We start from the raw sequence: 17,560 nt of genomic DNA on the forward strand, positions 1-17,560 counted from the left end.
TTGCCTTGCCTTATGCTTTCACCCAAGTGCTCAAACAGGGCAAATGTCAAGATAAACATGCTCCGATAACACACAACATGAACCAACAAGATGCACTTTATTGGCAGTCATGCAGGGCGACGGCTCGCTCGGCCTAGCTACCAGAGGCTCCTCGACCGTCGGAGTCGTCCAACCTCCTTGGTATGGAGAAGTCACGCGTCAGGGCCGGCTATATCTAGAAATACCGTCAACAACCTAGATAATGGAGCCCAGGGAGCCCAGGTGCTTGCTTCGGCTGGAAAGGAAGAGCTAGATTCAGGGACTTCAGTGAAAGTCAATAGGCCATTGACAGGCAGTCCCAGGGAGACGCCGTTGGACCTCCCGTCTCTTGATAAAAAATGGCGAAAGAAATGGAAAGAAATGGGCCCCAGGAAACGGACGGTAGATAAAACCGATCCTCAAAAGAGCATGTACATTTTGCCCATGTTTCCTTATCCTTCTGGAGATCTTCATCTTGGCCATTTGCGTGTCTACACCATCTCAGACGTCCTGGCACGCTTTAAACACATGCAAGGGTACGATGTTATGCACCCAATTGGCTGGGATGCCTTTGGTCTACCAGCTGAGAATGCAGCTATCGAACGAGGTATTGATCCAGCGTCGTGGACGAAACTCAATATCGAGCGGATGAGGGGACGACTTGAGGCCATGAACGGCCACTGGGACTGGCATCGAGTATGATCCCACTAGTCTACGGCTTCGAGACGAGCTAATTTGGTACCAGGAATTCGCAACTTGTGATCCCAGCTTCTACAAGCATACACAGCGGCTATTTTTGCTTCTTCATGAGCGGGGCCTGGCATATCAAGCAGAGTCCCTTGTGAATTACGATCCAGTGGACAAGACCGTTTTAGCAAATGAGCAAGTCGATGCCAAAGGCCATTCGTGGAGATCTGGAGCCAAGGTCGAGAAGCGGCTATTGAACCAGTGGTTCTTTAAGATATCCGCGTTTCGGCAGGAGTTACTCGATGATATTGAACAGTTAGCAACCGACGGAGCCTGGCCCGAGGGAGTTCTAGCAATGCAGAAAAACTGGATTGGAAAATCTCAAGGGGCACGGATAAAATTCCCTGTGACCGCTTCTCACCAACAGACTCACTCCGACATTGAGGTATTTACCACTCGCCCCGATACGTTATTTGGAGTGCAATACCTCGCTCTCGCGTCGACCCACCCCATTGTCCAGAAACTGGCAAAGTACAACGTTGGCCTCCAAGCCTTTCTGGATGCGATACCAGCCCTCCCACTTGACTCAAGAGTTGGCTACCTTTTACCCGATATCCGTGCCATCAACCCACTCGCATATGAGAAGAGCACACCTGATGCGACCAAAGCCTCTTTGCCAATCTACGTCGCACCATACGTTCTAGGTGATTATGGCGACGGTGCAGTCATGGGGGTTCCGGGCCATGACACGCGCGATCATGCGTTTTGGAAACACAACCGCTACGATGACCCAATTCGCATGGTGATTGCCCCTTCGCCTGATGATGCAAGTATCGCGGGGGAGAACCAACCTTTTGTGCATCACGGCCACCTAACATCTCATGGCGGACCATATGCCGGGTACACCACTGCGGCGGCTTCCAAGGAGATTGTCTCCTCACTCGAATTGAAAGGCCTCGGCATTGCTACTGAGGCATGGCGCCTTCGAGATTGGTTAGTCAGCCGCCAACGGTATTGGGGAACCCCTATTCCTATCATCCACTGTAAAGGTTGTGGCCCGGTACCTGTCCCGCACGAACAGCTACCGGTCGAACTTCCTGCTTTAGACGGGCACTGGGGAAAGGGGAAGACCGGTAACCCGTTGGATAATGCGCATGACTGGGTGAATACAGCATGTCCAAAATGTGGGGACCCAGCGAGGCGGGATACGGATACAATGGATACGTTTGTGGACTCGAGCTGGTACTTCATGAGATTCCCAGATCCACATAATGACTCCATACCATTCTCTCCAGAAGCAGTTGATTCATCCCTCCCAATTGATATCTATGTCGGAGGTGTGGAACACGCAATTCTCCACCTTCTCTATGCTAGATTCATATCCAAGTTCTTCGCCACAACACCGTACTGGCCCTCTGGATCAAAGACTCGGGGCGAGCCGTTTAAAAGGGTTCTAGCTCAAGGGATGGTGCATGGCAAAACATACTCAGACCCATCTACAGGCCGTTTCCTGAAACAAGAGGAGGTCGATCTCAGCCAAACTTCCAACCCAATTATCATTGCAACAGGCGAAACCCCCAACATCAGCTACGAAAAGATGTCTAAATCAAAATATAACGGCGTTGACCCCGGGATATGCATGGATAAACACGGCGCAGATGCAACGAGAGCACATATCTTATTCCAAGCTCCTGTAAATGAAGTTCTCGAATGGGAGGAGGAGCGAATATCTGGGGTCGTGCGATGGTTGCGACGGATCTACGACCATATATCCCACTCACAGAAACGTTGGGCACCGGAAATGCATGACGCCTCATCTAAAAGCAACTTGGTTATGTTCGAGAATGCATTCAAATTAATGGACTTTCAAGATCCCCTACGCACAGAAGATGCCGAATTGCGCTTTCTACATGAGCGCTCCGACAGCACTAAGAAATTGTGGCGGGGGGTACAACGAACTATCATCGACGTCACGGAGTCATATAACAATGGGTACTCCCTCAACACAGTGGTCTCTGATCTGATGTCCCTAACAAATACCATTATCGACACTTCAAAAGGACAAGAAGTTCCTCGGGGTCTCATCTATGCTTCAATAGCTTCCCTCCTTAAGATGATCGCGCCTATTGCCCCGGCGTTCGCAGAAGAATGTTGGACAATGATACCTGGGAGTACTTCATCAATCTTCGAACAACCATTCCCAGAGCCAGATGGTACGTATGACACGCTTGCGCCGCGAACGCAGCCTTGTTCGGTACAAGTCAATGGAAAGCTGAAATGTGTGGTTGAGCTACCTGTACCGGACCCGAAACTGAAAGGGGATGGATTGGAGGGTTGGATTGTGGGGCAAATTTTGGGGACTGCCGAAGGGAAGGCCAGGTTGATGGGTTCCGAAGGAAAGAAGGGTGCGGTTGATATTAGGACCGCAAAGAAGGTCATTGTTGTAAGGGGGGGTAAAACGATCAATTTTGTCGTGTAGGGTATTGTATCCCACTCTCAGGCTGTATGTACAACACGGTAGATTATAGTAATAGTGGCCTCTAGAGATGGTCTCAAGTAGAGCCGGTCATTTCTTCAGAACGCTTTGTACAGTGTCAGTGTCTATTCCACTGAAAGCCATCAGCTTGATCCGAAATCCCAACTTCCTGAAGTTAACCGCTCTTAAAGCCAGCAGGAAGCATGTCAATGGGACACTACGTGTCGGAGATATCGGGCCTCCCCTGCTGGCTCGACTTCTGTTGCATGCTCCAGGTATTTGTTTACAACTACTTCACAGGCTGCCTTCCCAACTCCCCTCGGTGATCCGCGAAATTACATTTTAATGGTACGTCCAAACTAGAGCGGCCAGGCGTGATGAATTGTTATCGTGCTCTTCCCCCTACAACTAACAGCTTCGTTGACAATTGGAACATCCAAATCTGATGTGTTTGGACAACCTAGCTATTAGCTAATGGCGAAAGGAGTATGCCAGGGGTCTTTAGTATGGAGGAAGACGGTCTTGACATCATAGTATGTTCTACCTGTTCTGTTTTGACTGAATGTAATTGATTACTCTTCCCTAACAATCGGCCTGACGGAAAGTAGCTCGCGAAAATACTATAGATATATTACACTAATTATGCCAGCCAGCTACCTACTCGTCATACTCCAAGGTCAACGTGGTTGGGATGGGCGACTCCTTCGCATTTCCATCCAGGTACTGCCTCATCGTCACTCCCGCAAACTCATGCTCAACAATTGTGAAGTACCCTTGCGGACCCGGTGCTCTTCTGACATTCTTAAGCTTGAATACCTCTCTAAGTGTGGCGGCGAGCGAACATCCAACCAATCTAGCTCCGAAGCAGAAGTGCAATCCGTGACCCAGGAGGGTGTAGTCCGAGAAGGGGCGGTGAGGATTAAACTTCTCCGGGTCGGGGAAAGCCACAGGATCCATCGCAGCTTTTGAGGTGGCTGCAAGAATTGTGTGCCCGGCCTTGATGTGAATAGGCCCACGAGCGCCATCCATGACCGTGACGTCCTGGGATGCAACACGGGGCAGACCAGGAACGACTCCAGCGTGCCGCATACCTTCATAAATGAAACCCTGCAGTTCTCTTTCCGAAGCAGGATCGTCCATGTGAGCTAGTTCAACGATACGTGCTTTGTACTCTTCGTATCCATCGCTAAGGAATAAGTCAATGAGTAGAGAAGCCTGCTGGGTCAAGTTGCCAGCAACTGGGGCCCCCATGCCGATACAATCACCAACCAAATCACCAATGGGCAATTTGGATTCGTGGAGGGCATGATATAACCTATCGGCTTCAGGACCAACTTCGAAGGCGCTACCTTTGGCGAGCCAATCCACAATCGTCTCCTTGAAGCCCTGCTGGGTCTTGAGGTGAGCTTCAAAAATACCCCTGAGAATGGGTGCGGCTTTCGATGCGCCCTCTCGCAATTTCCACTCATTGGCAGGAATGATATTGAAGCTTTGATACATGAACAGTACTAGATAGATTTGGAAGGCTTCAGGAATTGACAACAAGCCATGAGGTTGGTCGCGGGTCTTGAGAGGTATAGCAAACCTTTCCGCTAGCCAGAGGATCGGGGTGACGTTGGTAACATCACGTACGATGTCAATTGATCTTCTCTTGCTCGAGTATTTCAGTGAGTGTTCCTTGATGAGCTTTGCGACATTCGTCTTGAAGAAATGGGAAACTTTGGCCTCGAACCCTTCCTCGAAGAAGACCTCATGAAGGAGGTTTGAGCGAGTATCGTGTCGTTTAGCATCATCCCACCCAATCATAAAATCATGACCAGCGGTGCAATTGCGAATCGCCTTTTGATACATTACACGGAAGTTTTCTCGATCTTCGAACACCCTTTTGCAGCCATCATGTGTATGTATACCAATAACCTCCATGTCACTAGCCGGTCTGTCCAAGTCGTACTCCTGAATGACCTTGTTCTGCTTCAGGATCCCCTTGGCTGCTGCGGGGGTATAGAAGGGGAGTAGTGCATATGTAGAGGTGCCAGTCCAAGCGCCTGGAAGACCATTGAATAGAAGATGAGGGAACATACCACCGTAGGCGCCGGGTGGAAGCGACCCAAGTTTAGCGATTCCCCAATTGGTCAGAGTGGTGCTGTTGAAGTCGTAGCTAAGAAATCGATCGCCACGGACGAGAGCGACTGCGTCGTCGAGAATTCCACGTCCAGTTGTATGACCGGGACAGACACCACTACCAGGCATGGCTGGCTTGGTCACCTCGGCCATTAGACCAGGGTACAATTCAAGATTCTCTATATGGCCATACAGGAGCTCCGCAGCTCTGGCAGTTTCCTTATCCGGATTCCAATCTTCAAAATCTTTGTAGGGCTTCAGGTTGAGATATCGGCGGAACCTATTTAGAGAAAAATTAGTTATAGGGGTGCACCAATACTAAAACAAGGACTATCGCTCACTCATTCATAGTGCAAACATTGAAAATATCCCTAGCTTGCAGCTGACCCATGATTTCAACAACCTTAAGACTGGCTGGAGTACCATGCGCCCCAAATGCATGTGCTGGCTCTTCGATACAATCCTTGAGTATCTCTGCAAGGGCGGCATCATTAAATCTTCCATCTGGCCCCCTGTGAAGGCCTGCAAATGTCCACTCTTTTGGTGGGGTGGCCATGAGCTTGTGGCCATGGTTCATCATGACCGTTTTGAACATCTCGACCGTTACGTCGTCAATCGATTTGAGTTCAGGTAGATCCGCCTTTAATACATCTTCCATCCATTTTTCATCGGCGGCGCTGAGAGCGGCATGCCAATGGTAAAGGACAGCGAATTCGACGGACACTAGGTTGCCAGTTCCTCGCTCGATGCGTTTTCCGGATTGTTTGATCTCGGCCCCAAGGTCAAGCGACCAGGTTGAATTAGCTCGTGGGGTGTTGAGAATAGCTGCAACGTAATCCTTCAGTACTACGGAAGCAAAGAAACCCACGTTAATGTTGCGTGAGAGTTGGAAGATGTCTTCATCTTGCCTATTATGTAAATGTCAGATATACTATCCAACAAACAGAGACTATCCTGTATTGACTCACCACACTTTATGCTTATCACTCAGGCTATCCCAGTCTTTATACTTGCCCTGTTCATTAACAGACAACAGATTCTGAGCAATATGATTGTGATTTCTCGAGAACATTAGCAAAACCGCAACGACACCTGGCGGCATCATCATAATTCTCTCAGATGCGATCGAGTCGGGGAAGATTTTCCCATCCTCGTAAGTTCGGACTCGCTTTTGCTCCTTCTCGGTGTTCCCATAGACTGTACTCAGATCTACATAGCTTGAAGTCTCATTGATCCATGGGTCTGTTCGAGAAGTCTGGAAGCATTCATGGATGACGATATTAGCAAATGAGAAAAAAAGTCGGTTTAGGCCTGAAGGGTGGGGGCGGAAACGGCCATTGCGTTTTAGAAGCTGATCGAAGACAAGCTCGGGATCTGGGAGATTCGGTCCTTTGGGTTTGGTAGGAGGAACGCTGCGGGAATAGGGCGATCCTGCTTTGCCCATCTCAGGTGTCCATGGATTGTTGCCGCTTCCGTCAGGCTGTCTATATCGAGCTGTCGGGCCAGAGGTTGTAGGGGGTGGATGAGGCAGATCATGCCACAGCATGCCAATGAAATTATTAGAGACCGTTTCACTCAAGCCACTATTTGTCGGCAAGGACTGAAGCATCGAGACGCCATTTTCGAGCAAAAGATCTCTGTCATTCAAAGGTTCACCAGACGCAAGAGTGGTTATAGCCTCTGCGACGGTTCTGGCATTTTTGAAACCGAGGTGGGCGAGGTCATGGCCGATAGAAGTCTTTTCTGATATCTGAACTGCAGCTGCTTCGTCGTCTCTCTTGCCATCTGGTGCTTGCGCAGGTTTGCGCCTAATTGATCCCAGCAAAGTCTTCAGTTGACTGGGCGCCATGCTGATAATATGTGTGTAGATGGAACGAGTTGAAATTGGGCAGTGAGGGCTAACTCTGACTTTTCTAATGAAAATTGAAGGGGGAGTGATGGAAGTGAGGGGGATGAAGAACCCAGAGTTGATGAGGCCCTAGGTGAGACATATGCAAGAATTTTACTTCATTGCAGTTGATTGCATTTGGTAGCCTGCTGATTGGATTGGAAATGCTTTGATGGTGTCGTGGGACATGACGGAGCATTACTCCGGAATTGATATGATCGGCTTTGTAGCATTGGCTGGGCAGTTTGCGGATCGGAGATTGCACTACTACGACGTAGTGGCTTGCGTGGTGTAAGAGGGCGGTAACTGACTGGGTGAAAATGAGCTGAGAAGCCCGAGACATCACCATATGCTGCCCTTGAGTAGTGCCGCGTGGTACATAATGCCGTCGGGTTACATCATCCCTTGTCGCGGATCATAACCTTAAACTACTCGAGTGTCCGTCGAAAAGGCACCGCTCCCAAAGTGGCAATTTTGCTGCAGGTTATGGCTTCAAGATACTCTATCTAGAGTCACTGTTTTGAGACAGTCAGCTCAGCCATCAGGTTCATGGGCGGCTTGGCTCCCAGCCTCCCACACGCCAGGTCTTATCCTACCTCCAATAAAAGCAATTATAAATGCGACCACAAGTAGATCGGCAAGGAGAGACCAAATAAAGTGTCATAAAATAAGGTGACAGTCTATCACGTCGCACAGATCACTATTATGCCGTCTCAAGGTGCGAGTAGCGCATGCAGCATGCAGCATGCCAATAGAGGCCGTCACCGTACGGCAATATTAAGCACTTCCCGCTGATAGTCGATGGAGTGCTGTGGATTCCTGAGCTGATATCCTCACTTCTTCTAGCTGAACAGCCATCCAACCAGGATAGCATTGTTTGTTCGTCCTAGCAGCAACCCTCCTCTTCAACATTCCCATCCCTAGCTAAGCTATAGGTCCTCGGTCGTACAATCCATTTTATCCATTTGAACAAAGTCTCATCGGTCGGGTTATAATGAGCAACCACGTATTAGAAGAACCGTGGAAGCGGAAGTGGTACCCGACTCAATCTTGCGTCGAGGAAGGTTCGTGCGGCGATTCAACATTATTGCCAGAGCCAGAAGAACAGCTACCTCAGTTTCCGATGACGATTCGAGCCATCCAAGACTCCCGCTCTTCATCTGCCGGTGGTCGCTCTCTCGTTATCTGTCTCGATGGCACAGGCGACCAATTCGATAACGACAACAGCAATGTGGTCAACTTCGTGGCATGTTTGAAAAAGGATGACCCGTCTCAACTCACATACTATCAATCCGGCATCGGTACATACGATGGGCACGGACTGAAGAATGGGATATCCGCCGTCGTTGACATGGCAGTAGGTAGTGGCCTCGGGATACATGTAAAAGACGCATACCGCTTCCTTATGCAAAATTATCGCGAAGGGGATAAGATCTGTCTCCTGGGCTTCTCGAGAGGATCATATACTGTGCGTTGCCTGGCCGGTATGCTTCACAAGGTCGGCCTCCTGCCAGCCCACAACAGTGCACAGGTTTCCTTCGCGTATAGCTTTTACAAGAATGACACGCCGGAAGGTTGGAAGCTGAGCGCCGAGTTCAAAAGAACCTTCTGCACCAATGTTCTTGTGTATTTTGTTGGTGTCTGGGACTGCGTGGCTAGTGTGGGCTTCATCCCGAGAATGCTACCATTTAGCAAGACCCCAACAAACACTATCCACTATTTCAGACATGCCATGGCTCTAGACGAGCACAGGGCCAAATTCAAAGTCTGTCAATGGCAGCATCAGGAACCAAACACCAAGGCTCGAAACACGATTGATAACGCCCCCAAAGCCAAGGTCAAAGCCGAAAATGACATACAGCTTAGTCGAGTCGGCCGGATGTTCAGCTCTTGCTTTGGCCGGAAACCAAGCAGCGGAGGGGATGGTGTAGTTGAAAGCGGATCCTCGACCGCCACCTCGCTACTCAAGAAGACCGAGAAGGATAGAGAGCAGAAGAAACTTGAGTCGGAATTCGACAAAGATGACCAGTCGATACACGAACATCTCGTGACCGATGTCTTGGAAGTCTGGTTCGCTGGTGCCCACGCCGATGTAGGAGGAGGAGCAGTACGCAACGATGAGCGTCATATGCTCTCGCGAATCCCTCTCCGATGGATGATCCGGCAGTGTTTTGAGTGTAATACTGGTATACTATTTGGCACGGCCGCTTTGGCAGAGACAGGAATCGACGTCCCGACCGTCTGGCCTGTCTACATACCGCGAAAGAAGCCACTTGTCGGGCCCTCTCCAGATATGGTGGAGCAGTACGAAGCTGAAGCTCTACCCCCTCTCCGGCGACGATCGACTGCGCTAGGCGTGGACCGAGAATTGAGGAGGGGGAGCGACGATGGCGGCATAGAGGACCATGTCGGCACTGATATATTCAACCAGGACGGAAGGCGTCAGTTCCAGATCGACTTGCTACCAGAACAGGTAGAAGACCACTTCGATGCCATGGCGCCCATCAATGACCAGCTAGAACTAGCCAAGGGGTGGTGGGCCCTTGAATTTTGGCCCGTCAAAGTGCGCGTGTTGAAAAAAAAGTCAGAAGAGTGGGAGAAGGTGTTGAGAATGAATATGGGCAGATTCCGAGCCATCCAGGAGGAAGAGCCGAAGATGCATTGGACGGTGCAGATGCGCATGAATGACAAGGCCTACAAAGTTAGAAATAGAGCGGATACGAATACTATATGGAAAATCGCAGCTTGAATTATCGTAATATCTATCAGATTAATACACTGCCTAGCAGCGAAGTCAAGAGCGCATTGCGTGGGGTCCAAGCCATCAACGATATGTTTGGGGAACTTGTCGTTTGAAATTGATAGCAGTGTCACTTGAGTAGCATGTAATATGCCGACGTAATAAAATATATGGACAAATATATATGCACTATGAAACACGCATGCTCTTATTGTGACTGCCACTTTGCGAGTCTATCAACGCGTTTAGGGCTTTGTAGCTTTGTCTCGCAATCAATTGAGGCTTCTTGAGTACAGGTGCCATCTGTATCCGGGCCGAGCAGAATAACTGTAGCTGCCCTCCTGTAGAAAGATAAGGGCTTCAGTAAACGGTGGCCGTTTTTCTCAAGTCTTACCGTAAATAAGCACAATAAGACTTGGTGGCGGATGCTGACGTTTCCGTCGGAAGCCATTCATTAACAAGAGGTGATAGCCCGCAATCCTTTCGATGAACGGCAGATGGCTTGTCGGTAGGGAGGCGACACTTGCTCCTTGATGGTCAATACCAGCGGGGGATATCCGGGCGGATTGTTTGTCGTTGAAGGGGAAGGGGGAAGGGGAAGCGAACTCATCTATTTAGGAGTGCTCCCCAGCGCTTTTTTGCCCCCAACATGTGACATCTGTGGCGCTGAGAGGGTATGCTCCTCCGGATAAATCATATTTCGGGTCCAACTCGATCTATGAAGTTACACGTATCGCTTCATGCTAGAAAGGGAGGTGGACAAGACTCTTGCAATGGAAGGTGTACTTGACGCCCGGCAAATGACGAGTAGCTCTGCGACCGGCTACTCGTGGACGAAATACTCGTACAAGTACATACCTAGATTACGTCCGCGCATTTGCATCGGTTACTCGAGTGCTATTGTTTTCCCGCTTTACAAGCTAGCAAACCCTTAAGCCAATGCCTACATTCGACATAAATGACCCTTTTTGGCGACTCTTATCGACTCTTATCTGCTTCTTATGTTCACCCATACCTAGTATGAATCAAGTTTTGCTGCGAAAATGGCCCCCTTCGTCAAAGTTGTTACCCTTGTCGGTGCTGGAACACAGGGGACTCGACTCGCATTCATGGTAAGCCGTCCCACCTGAGACTTGGTGCTATCACTGGCTTTAAGTAACAAAACCAGTGGTCAAAATTGGGCCGCCCAGTTCACTTGGTTGATCAAAATGAGAAGCGACTCCAAGATGCTGTCAACGAAATCCAGAAGTTACGACGTGACTGGCCTGTTGCGAGTACGTTAACGCCTTTCGGGAATATCGTTACATTCCCCTCGCTCGGTCTTATCAAGAGCATCGCCAATTCATGGCTGATTGTTGAGGTAGGATCTCGCTCTGTTTGTTTGGTTTTTGTACAAGGCTCGACATTAATATGCTCATAGTGTGTTCCCGAATCTCTGGCGTTAAAAAAGAGGTTGATCGGTGAACTTGACGCCATCGCGCAATCAGGCACGATTATTGCTTCAAACTCCAGTAGCTACACAATTTCCGAGATCTTGCAAGATCTGAATCTTCGGCATCCCGAACGATGCGTGAGTCTTCACTCGTGTAAGTCAACCCCATATGAGGTGTTGCGGACGCTGTTCTAAATGAGATTTTACAGACTGGCCACCCGAAACGTCTGGTGAGTATCCGCCGTACACTGACCAGCACAATCTAATTTTTGTCACAATAGCGATCGAGGTAATGGGATCAGGCAGTACTAGGTCTGATATTATCCCGTTATTGATGGAGGAATGCCGAAGTCATGGTTTCCAACCCTTTCACGTCCGAAGTTCATCCACTGGATATATTTACAACCGGTATCGCCCCCAGTTCCCTTACCGGTATCTAACGTGGCTAACTAAAACGCTTAGGATTTGGGCCGCGATCAAGCGTGAATCACTTCTTGTTTTGGCAGAAGGGGTTGCTAACCCTCAGGAATTAGACGCCATTTTCAAAGATGTTTTGAAGTCCCCCAAAGGTCCGTGTGAGCAGATGGATATCGTCGGTCTTGACGTCGTATATGATATCGAGAAGCATTATTGCGAGATTCGACCGGGCTTGCCGAAAGAGGCGACGGAATTACTCGAGAAGATGATTGTCAGAAATAAGTTGGGGGTCAAGTCTGGATCTGGATTTTACGATTACAGCAATCATAAGTAGCCAAAATATCCAGCCGATCTATTGATCTATTGACTGGGAAACGATCCCGATGATATGATATGCCTAGCTGATACTGATATTGCCTTCGAACTCACGCTTTCCAATATTGAGATCTTTTTCTAAACCGCTCAAATTATTCATTACTCAACCAGCTCACACTATCTTCATACGCCAGACTTGGCAAGCATAATTACAGTTAAGAAGAGACGTTTAATGTCCTCTTTGATTAGTAGTCACCGTAGGTACAGTTTGATGGAAATTTAGCAATATCGTGTGATTCATGTTTATTCAGTCAGGATATGGGCTTGGTACTAATTGTATTCTAGCGACTGGAGCTGTAGTGGTTATACCTACCTAGGTAAGGTACCTAAAGTCGGCCAGGAGGTATCCATTCTAGATTCCTCCAGCAATTATCGGTTCGGCTAAGACATAATGTGCTCTACCCCTCTGGCCTAGGACTCGGACTCGGTGCTGTATGTACATACTGTTTCGCCTGAGACGGCTTCTTCCCACTTCATGTTTAACTCCAAACGCTGAAATGGCAACGAGAAGATCGACGCCGAAAGAATTAGCTGGAACCTAGTACCTTCCAAATCATAGCCGAGTAGCTAACTGAGGGCCGTTTTACAACCCCGTACATCCCAAGACTGAATCAACAACGCTAGTGCGCATTGCAGATTAGTCTCAGAGGTGATACCGTCTTTCTGGGCTGGCAAATAGGCCTCTAGACAAGTAGGCTTTAATAGAAGAGAGTGCTTAAGAGTGCCCTGGAAATATAAGACAGATCATTCCCTAGATTTACTATTCAAAATAATCGCAAACAAACAAGGGTACTCCAAGCACGTATCACATCATTCAGAATGGCCAACTCACAACGCACAATGACAGACCTCCTAGCTAATGCCAAAGTCCCCGTCTATATGTGTCCCCCTGGCACAAAGATGTGGATATTGAATCTGGGAACACTGACAATTGATGAAGGGTGGTATGCAATCACTGGTTCCGTTGAACTTATTTGATATTCATGATTCATCTAACTCCTGGAGTAGGACGTTACTCAGTAAGAGCCGGCAACACTAGCACAGGCGGCAATAAAAACCCGGAGAACAAACAGCGCGATCTTGTTGTTATGGCGGTGTTAATACAACACCCACAAGCGGGTCTCATTTTATTTGAGACGGGTTGCGCCGAAAATGTCGACATTGTGAGTAGCAGGAAATGGTTCCATTGCGTAATATTACCTAACATATGCCTTTCACTAGAAATGGGGCTTTCCTGCAACAGATTTATTTCCTCGCACCGTTTACAATGAAGAACACAAGCTTCCCGCCGCCATTAAGTCCACCGGCAATGACATTAAGGATGTGAAAGCCGTGATCATGGGCCATTTACATCTCGACCACGCTGGGGGTCTGGAGCACTTTGTCGACACCGGCGTGCCAATTATCACCCACGAAGAGGAGTTCAAGCATGCATGTTGGGCCGTTGCCACCAAAGCAGATCTCGGAGTGTACCTTGGTAACTACATGGATTTGGAGAAGCTGAACTGGCAGACCTTCACGGAGTCCCACTATGAGCTTTACCAAGGCATCACTCTTCATCACCCGCCAGGACATACACCCGGTCTATGCGCCATGCAAATAAATTTGCAACAGGATGGTACCTTTATCTTCACCACTGATCAGTACCATATCAAGGAGAACTTCACAGAATCGCACCCTCAGGGTTGGCTGGCAAGGGATCACACGCAATGGTGCCGGAGTAATGGGATGATTAAGAACCTGCAAGCTCAATTCCATGCCACACTGGTTTTCGGGCACGACATGGACGTTTACTTGGAAATAATCAAAGTCAAAACAGATTTCCAATAATTTTTCCGTTCAGGGATTAGCAGTAGTGTTACTATATAATTATATGATTAGCATGCTTGATGACTTGTCAACGTGTGACTGTGGCCCTATTTCGACGAGTAGCAGATAACTGGACCATGCCAAGGTGAAGCATAACTGCAGAACATTGCACTTGCACTGGAAATAATAATCACTGTGCTAGGTGGGCTCTCAAACGTTAGATTGCTGTGGAGGTGTTTAGAACATCTCCTCCTCCACGAGTACGCTCTTATATACCCTTCTCATCCCCGCGCCTTGATACACTGGGGCAGCCACTGTAGCGCACCAACTGTAGGCACCGTTACAGAGAATGCCTCCAGGGCCATATGCCCTGGAGCCGCAGCCTGGGGTCGGGTCGGGTCCCACACACCTGTCTGACTTGGCGCCGCGGGTAACCAAACTGGGACACCAGCCATGCCGTTCAACCCTAATTACCACGGCCAGTTGACCAAATATCCTACCTTTGTTATAATGCTATTGTTGAATAGAGGAAGTTACGGTACGAACGTACAACATAGGCCTATCCTATGTAATGCCTGTGCACCTCGCCGCATCCTGTGTTCCGGTGCGAGGAGTATTCATACGCTACGAGTAATCGTAACCTGACATCGACGTCTCGACTCGGTGTCTTAGCTACACAACTCCACTCCGCCTACGAAGTACGAAGTATCGACATTCAGGAACGACACTACGAGTACTCCCGCAGCATTAGCAACATGAGTGGATAACGACGAGCGAGCTAAGCTTTGGGATGCCGACTATTTACCAAGCTGATGTATCCGACACCGGAGCACCAAATACTGGATTGACCCGAGGCGTACTCGAGTACCGATATGCCTCATGCTTACCATTCATATCGAGAGCTGTAGCGTTTGCGAGAACTATGTGGCGCTTCCAGCCCAGTCAATGGCGATTCGATTAAGAAGTAAGTCGTCCCGTCCTGTGACTTCCTGTCGCTGCGTTAATTCTTAACCTCCCGATCGACGATATACTCTTGGGTTCATCCTCCTTCGCCTGGCATAGTAAGGTACACAGTGCAGCATCTATACTGCGGATAACATGGGGCACCAAGGAAACAATGGGCTCGCAAATGGGCATGCTGATTATCTGGTCGAGGAGCACGTACTTGGTGACCCTCGCCATTTACGCATTGTGACGATCGGGGCTGGAGCTGCTGGATTGAACATGGCCCGCCAATTGGAATTACACATGCAGAATTTTGAGCATGTCATCTACGAAAAGAACTCTGACGTGGGAGGGACGTGGTTTGAGAACAGGTTAGGATCCGGAGAACCTGGACTGTCGGGCATGAGCTCACATCGATCAGATATCCAGGTTGTGCGTGTGACATCCCCTCACACAATTACCAATTCACGTAGGAACCCAATCCAGAGTAGAATTGCTTGTAAGTTCCATCAAACTAGCCCCTGAAAGATAGCACTAACAGCGGTCCGTAGCTACTCTCCTGCGCCGGAAATTTTGGAATACTTTCGCAACGTCGCCAAGAAGTACGAGTTGTACAAGTATATCAAGTTGAGTCACAAGATTGTAGGAGCTACTTGGGATGAAGATGAAGGCGTGTGGAATCTTGACGTTGAGGAACTATCCTCCGGAAAGATTTTCAAGGACTGGTGCCACTTTCTGATCAATGGTTCCGGTGTACTCAAGTATGTCACAAATAAAACCCGTAGTCATCACGCATCTAATCACTGCGTAGTAATTGGAAATGGCCTGACATCCCTGGAATCCATTCTTTCCATGGCGAGCTCGTCCACAGTGCCGCCTGGGATCCCAAACTATCAGTGAAAGGCAAGAAAGTTGCAGTCCTCGGCTGCGGGTCTTCAGGCGTTCAAATTGTTCCTACGATACAACCAGGTTAGGAACTTCATGTTTATTATATATCAAGATTGCTAACAGTTGCTCCCAGAAGTCCAAGAGCTGGTCACTTTTATCAGGACACCAACATGGATCACAGCGGGATTCGCACAAGATAAAGCCGGGCCCAACGGGTCGAATTTTAACTGTAGGGTTAGATTATCCTCCGGTTTGATGCCAAACTAACACCATCAAGTCACCAAAGAGCAGAAGGATGTTTTTAGGACCAACCCCGAAGCATATCTCACCTACCGGAAAGAGGTGGAAAATGAGCTTAATAATCGGTTTAAATTTGTAAGTGTTACCTTGATGCCCAAGGCTATGGCCAGAGATTGACACATTCAGATCATAAAAGATAGCGTTGAGCAGGAGGAGGCAGTAAGCTTCTTAACCAACGAGATGAAGGCTAAGCTCGGTGCGAACCCTGGTCTCATCAAGCACCTGATCCCCGATTTTGCAGTCGGTTGTCGGCGTCCAACTCCTGGAAATGGATATTTGGAAGCGCTGATAAAACCAAATGTAAAAGTTGTGACTGAAGAGATTTCGGAAATTGTTCCCAAAGGCATCAAATTATCGTCTGGGGAGGTGCTCGAGGTGGATGTGTTCATTTGCGCAACGGGCTTTGACATCTCCTTTGCTCCCCGTTTCCCGCTTGTTGGACGAAATGGTGTGAATTTGGCAGAGCAATGGAAAACACGACCATCATCCTATCTTACCATGGCCGCTGAAAATATGCCAAACCATTTCAGTATGTAGCCGGTTTTCTCTGTGCCATTCTGGTCACGGTGCCTAATCAGCGTCTCATACAGTGTTTCTCGGGCCCAACTCCCCGGTGGGCCATGGATCCTTGCTTCCCTTCATCGAACATGCAACCAAGTATATTCTTCGCATAATTCATAAATGCCAAACCCAAAGAATCCCGATCTCTCCATGCAGCGGACGGCCTGGAACACTCACTGCCGATCATGGTAAGAACATTCATATGTCACATAAACTGCGATGCTTTCGCCAGTTACTGACCCGCAATAGGTTTAAAAATGGCACCAAGGATGGGCCGATCGTCGCTCTCCATCCCGGTAGCCGGATTCACTGGTTTCACATGTTGGAAAGCATGAGATGCGAAGACTGGCAATGGACTAGATTTAACAAGAACCGTTTTGCATACCTGGGTAACGGGTTTTCCTCAAAGGAGGCGAGCGGTAGAGATCTTTCCTACTATTTCAATGCGCCAGAAGAAGGATACCAGACCATCAAGTATTAAAATAGTAACATCAATATAGTTTAATTTATGCTGTTGGAAAACTTGTATCCAATTTCGTTCCGTAACTAGCGTGAAGTCGCTAAATTTACTACTCACAATTGTTTCGATGCACCGACGATAGCTGGGACTCCCCTTGAGTATAGTATTTTCGAGTTTAATAAAATATAAAGCTTGAACTGTACCGATATCCCGCTAGAATTATCCATCTAGACAAGAAGATCAGATTTTCATCCTGACTTGCTTCGGGATGTAGAGCTCCGTTCATGAATATCTATAGCTACATAAGAACTAAAAATATCTTGATACCTATCTCTTAGAGTTAACCAGACGAATAAAGATGCCCTTTTCTTATAAAGTCTAGAATTGATCAAATGGTTTAGAACAACAGTCAAACTGGAGTGGCTAATAAATCGGAAGAGTCG

General features: G+C 48.4%; 6 protein-coding genes across 6 annotated transcripts; 5 read left to right on the plus strand and 1 right to left on the minus strand.

Annotated features, from left to right (window-relative positions):
* Window positions 1-90: 90 nt before the first annotated feature.
* BP5553_07415 (uncharacterized protein) lies at window positions 91-3,184 on the plus strand (the record flags this gene model as incomplete). Its single annotated transcript, XM_032016038.1, has 2 exons — window positions 91-714; window positions 764-3,184. 2 exons carry the CDS (start codon window positions 91-93, stop codon window positions 3,182-3,184), a joined length of 3,045 nt encoding a protein of 1,014 aa, XP_031868307.1.
* Window positions 3,185-3,838: 654 nt separating this feature from the next.
* BP5553_07416 (Uncharacterized protein) lies at window positions 3,839-7,151 on the minus strand (the record flags this gene model as incomplete). The annotated part of the gene is made up of 3 exons (XM_032016039.1): window positions 3,839-5,582; window positions 5,644-6,210; window positions 6,271-7,151. The coding sequence occupies 3 exons, from the start codon at window positions 7,149-7,151 to the stop codon at window positions 3,839-3,841; spliced, it is 3,192 nt and encodes a 1,063-aa protein (XP_031868308.1).
* A 1,033-nt stretch (window positions 7,152-8,184) lies between these two features.
* BP5553_07417 (Uncharacterized protein) lies at window positions 8,185-9,939 on the plus strand (the record flags this gene model as incomplete). Its single annotated transcript, XM_032016040.1, has 1 exon — window positions 8,185-9,939. One exon carries the CDS (start codon window positions 8,185-8,187, stop codon window positions 9,937-9,939), a length of 1,755 nt encoding a protein of 584 aa, XP_031868309.1.
* Window positions 9,940-10,973: 1,034 nt separating this feature from the next.
* On the plus strand, window positions 10,974-12,113 carry BP5553_07418 (Uncharacterized protein; the record flags this gene model as incomplete). The annotated part of the gene is made up of 6 exons (XM_032016041.1): window positions 10,974-11,042; window positions 11,099-11,290; window positions 11,351-11,516; window positions 11,572-11,592; window positions 11,644-11,770; window positions 11,825-12,113. 6 exons carry the CDS (start codon window positions 10,974-10,976, stop codon window positions 12,111-12,113), a joined length of 864 nt encoding a protein of 287 aa, XP_031868310.1.
* An 860-nt stretch (window positions 12,114-12,973) lies between these two features.
* BP5553_07419 (Metallo-beta-lactamase superfamily protein) lies at window positions 12,974-13,984 on the plus strand (the record flags this gene model as incomplete). The annotated part of the gene is made up of 3 exons (XM_032016042.1): window positions 12,974-13,112; window positions 13,163-13,317; window positions 13,376-13,984. The coding sequence occupies 3 exons, from the start codon at window positions 12,974-12,976 to the stop codon at window positions 13,982-13,984; spliced, it is 903 nt and encodes a 300-aa protein (XP_031868311.1).
* Window positions 13,985-15,061: 1,077 nt separating this feature from the next.
* BP5553_07420 (Uncharacterized protein) lies at window positions 15,062-17,138 on the plus strand (the record flags this gene model as incomplete). The annotated part of the gene is made up of 9 exons (XM_032016043.1): window positions 15,062-15,340; window positions 15,400-15,407; window positions 15,460-15,669; window positions 15,720-15,877; window positions 15,930-16,025; window positions 16,074-16,171; window positions 16,223-16,625; window positions 16,687-16,753; window positions 16,907-17,138. The coding sequence occupies 9 exons, from the start codon at window positions 15,062-15,064 to the stop codon at window positions 17,136-17,138; spliced, it is 1,551 nt and encodes a 516-aa protein (XP_031868312.1).
* Between the last annotated feature and the right edge of the window lie 422 nt (window positions 17,139-17,560).

This window comes from Venustampulla echinocandica (genome assembly GCF_003357145.1).
Source record: "Venustampulla echinocandica strain BP 5553 chromosome Unknown scaffold_5, whole genome shotgun sequence".
Taxonomy (NCBI): domain Eukaryota; kingdom Fungi; phylum Ascomycota; class Leotiomycetes; order Helotiales; family Pleuroascaceae; genus Venustampulla; species Venustampulla echinocandica.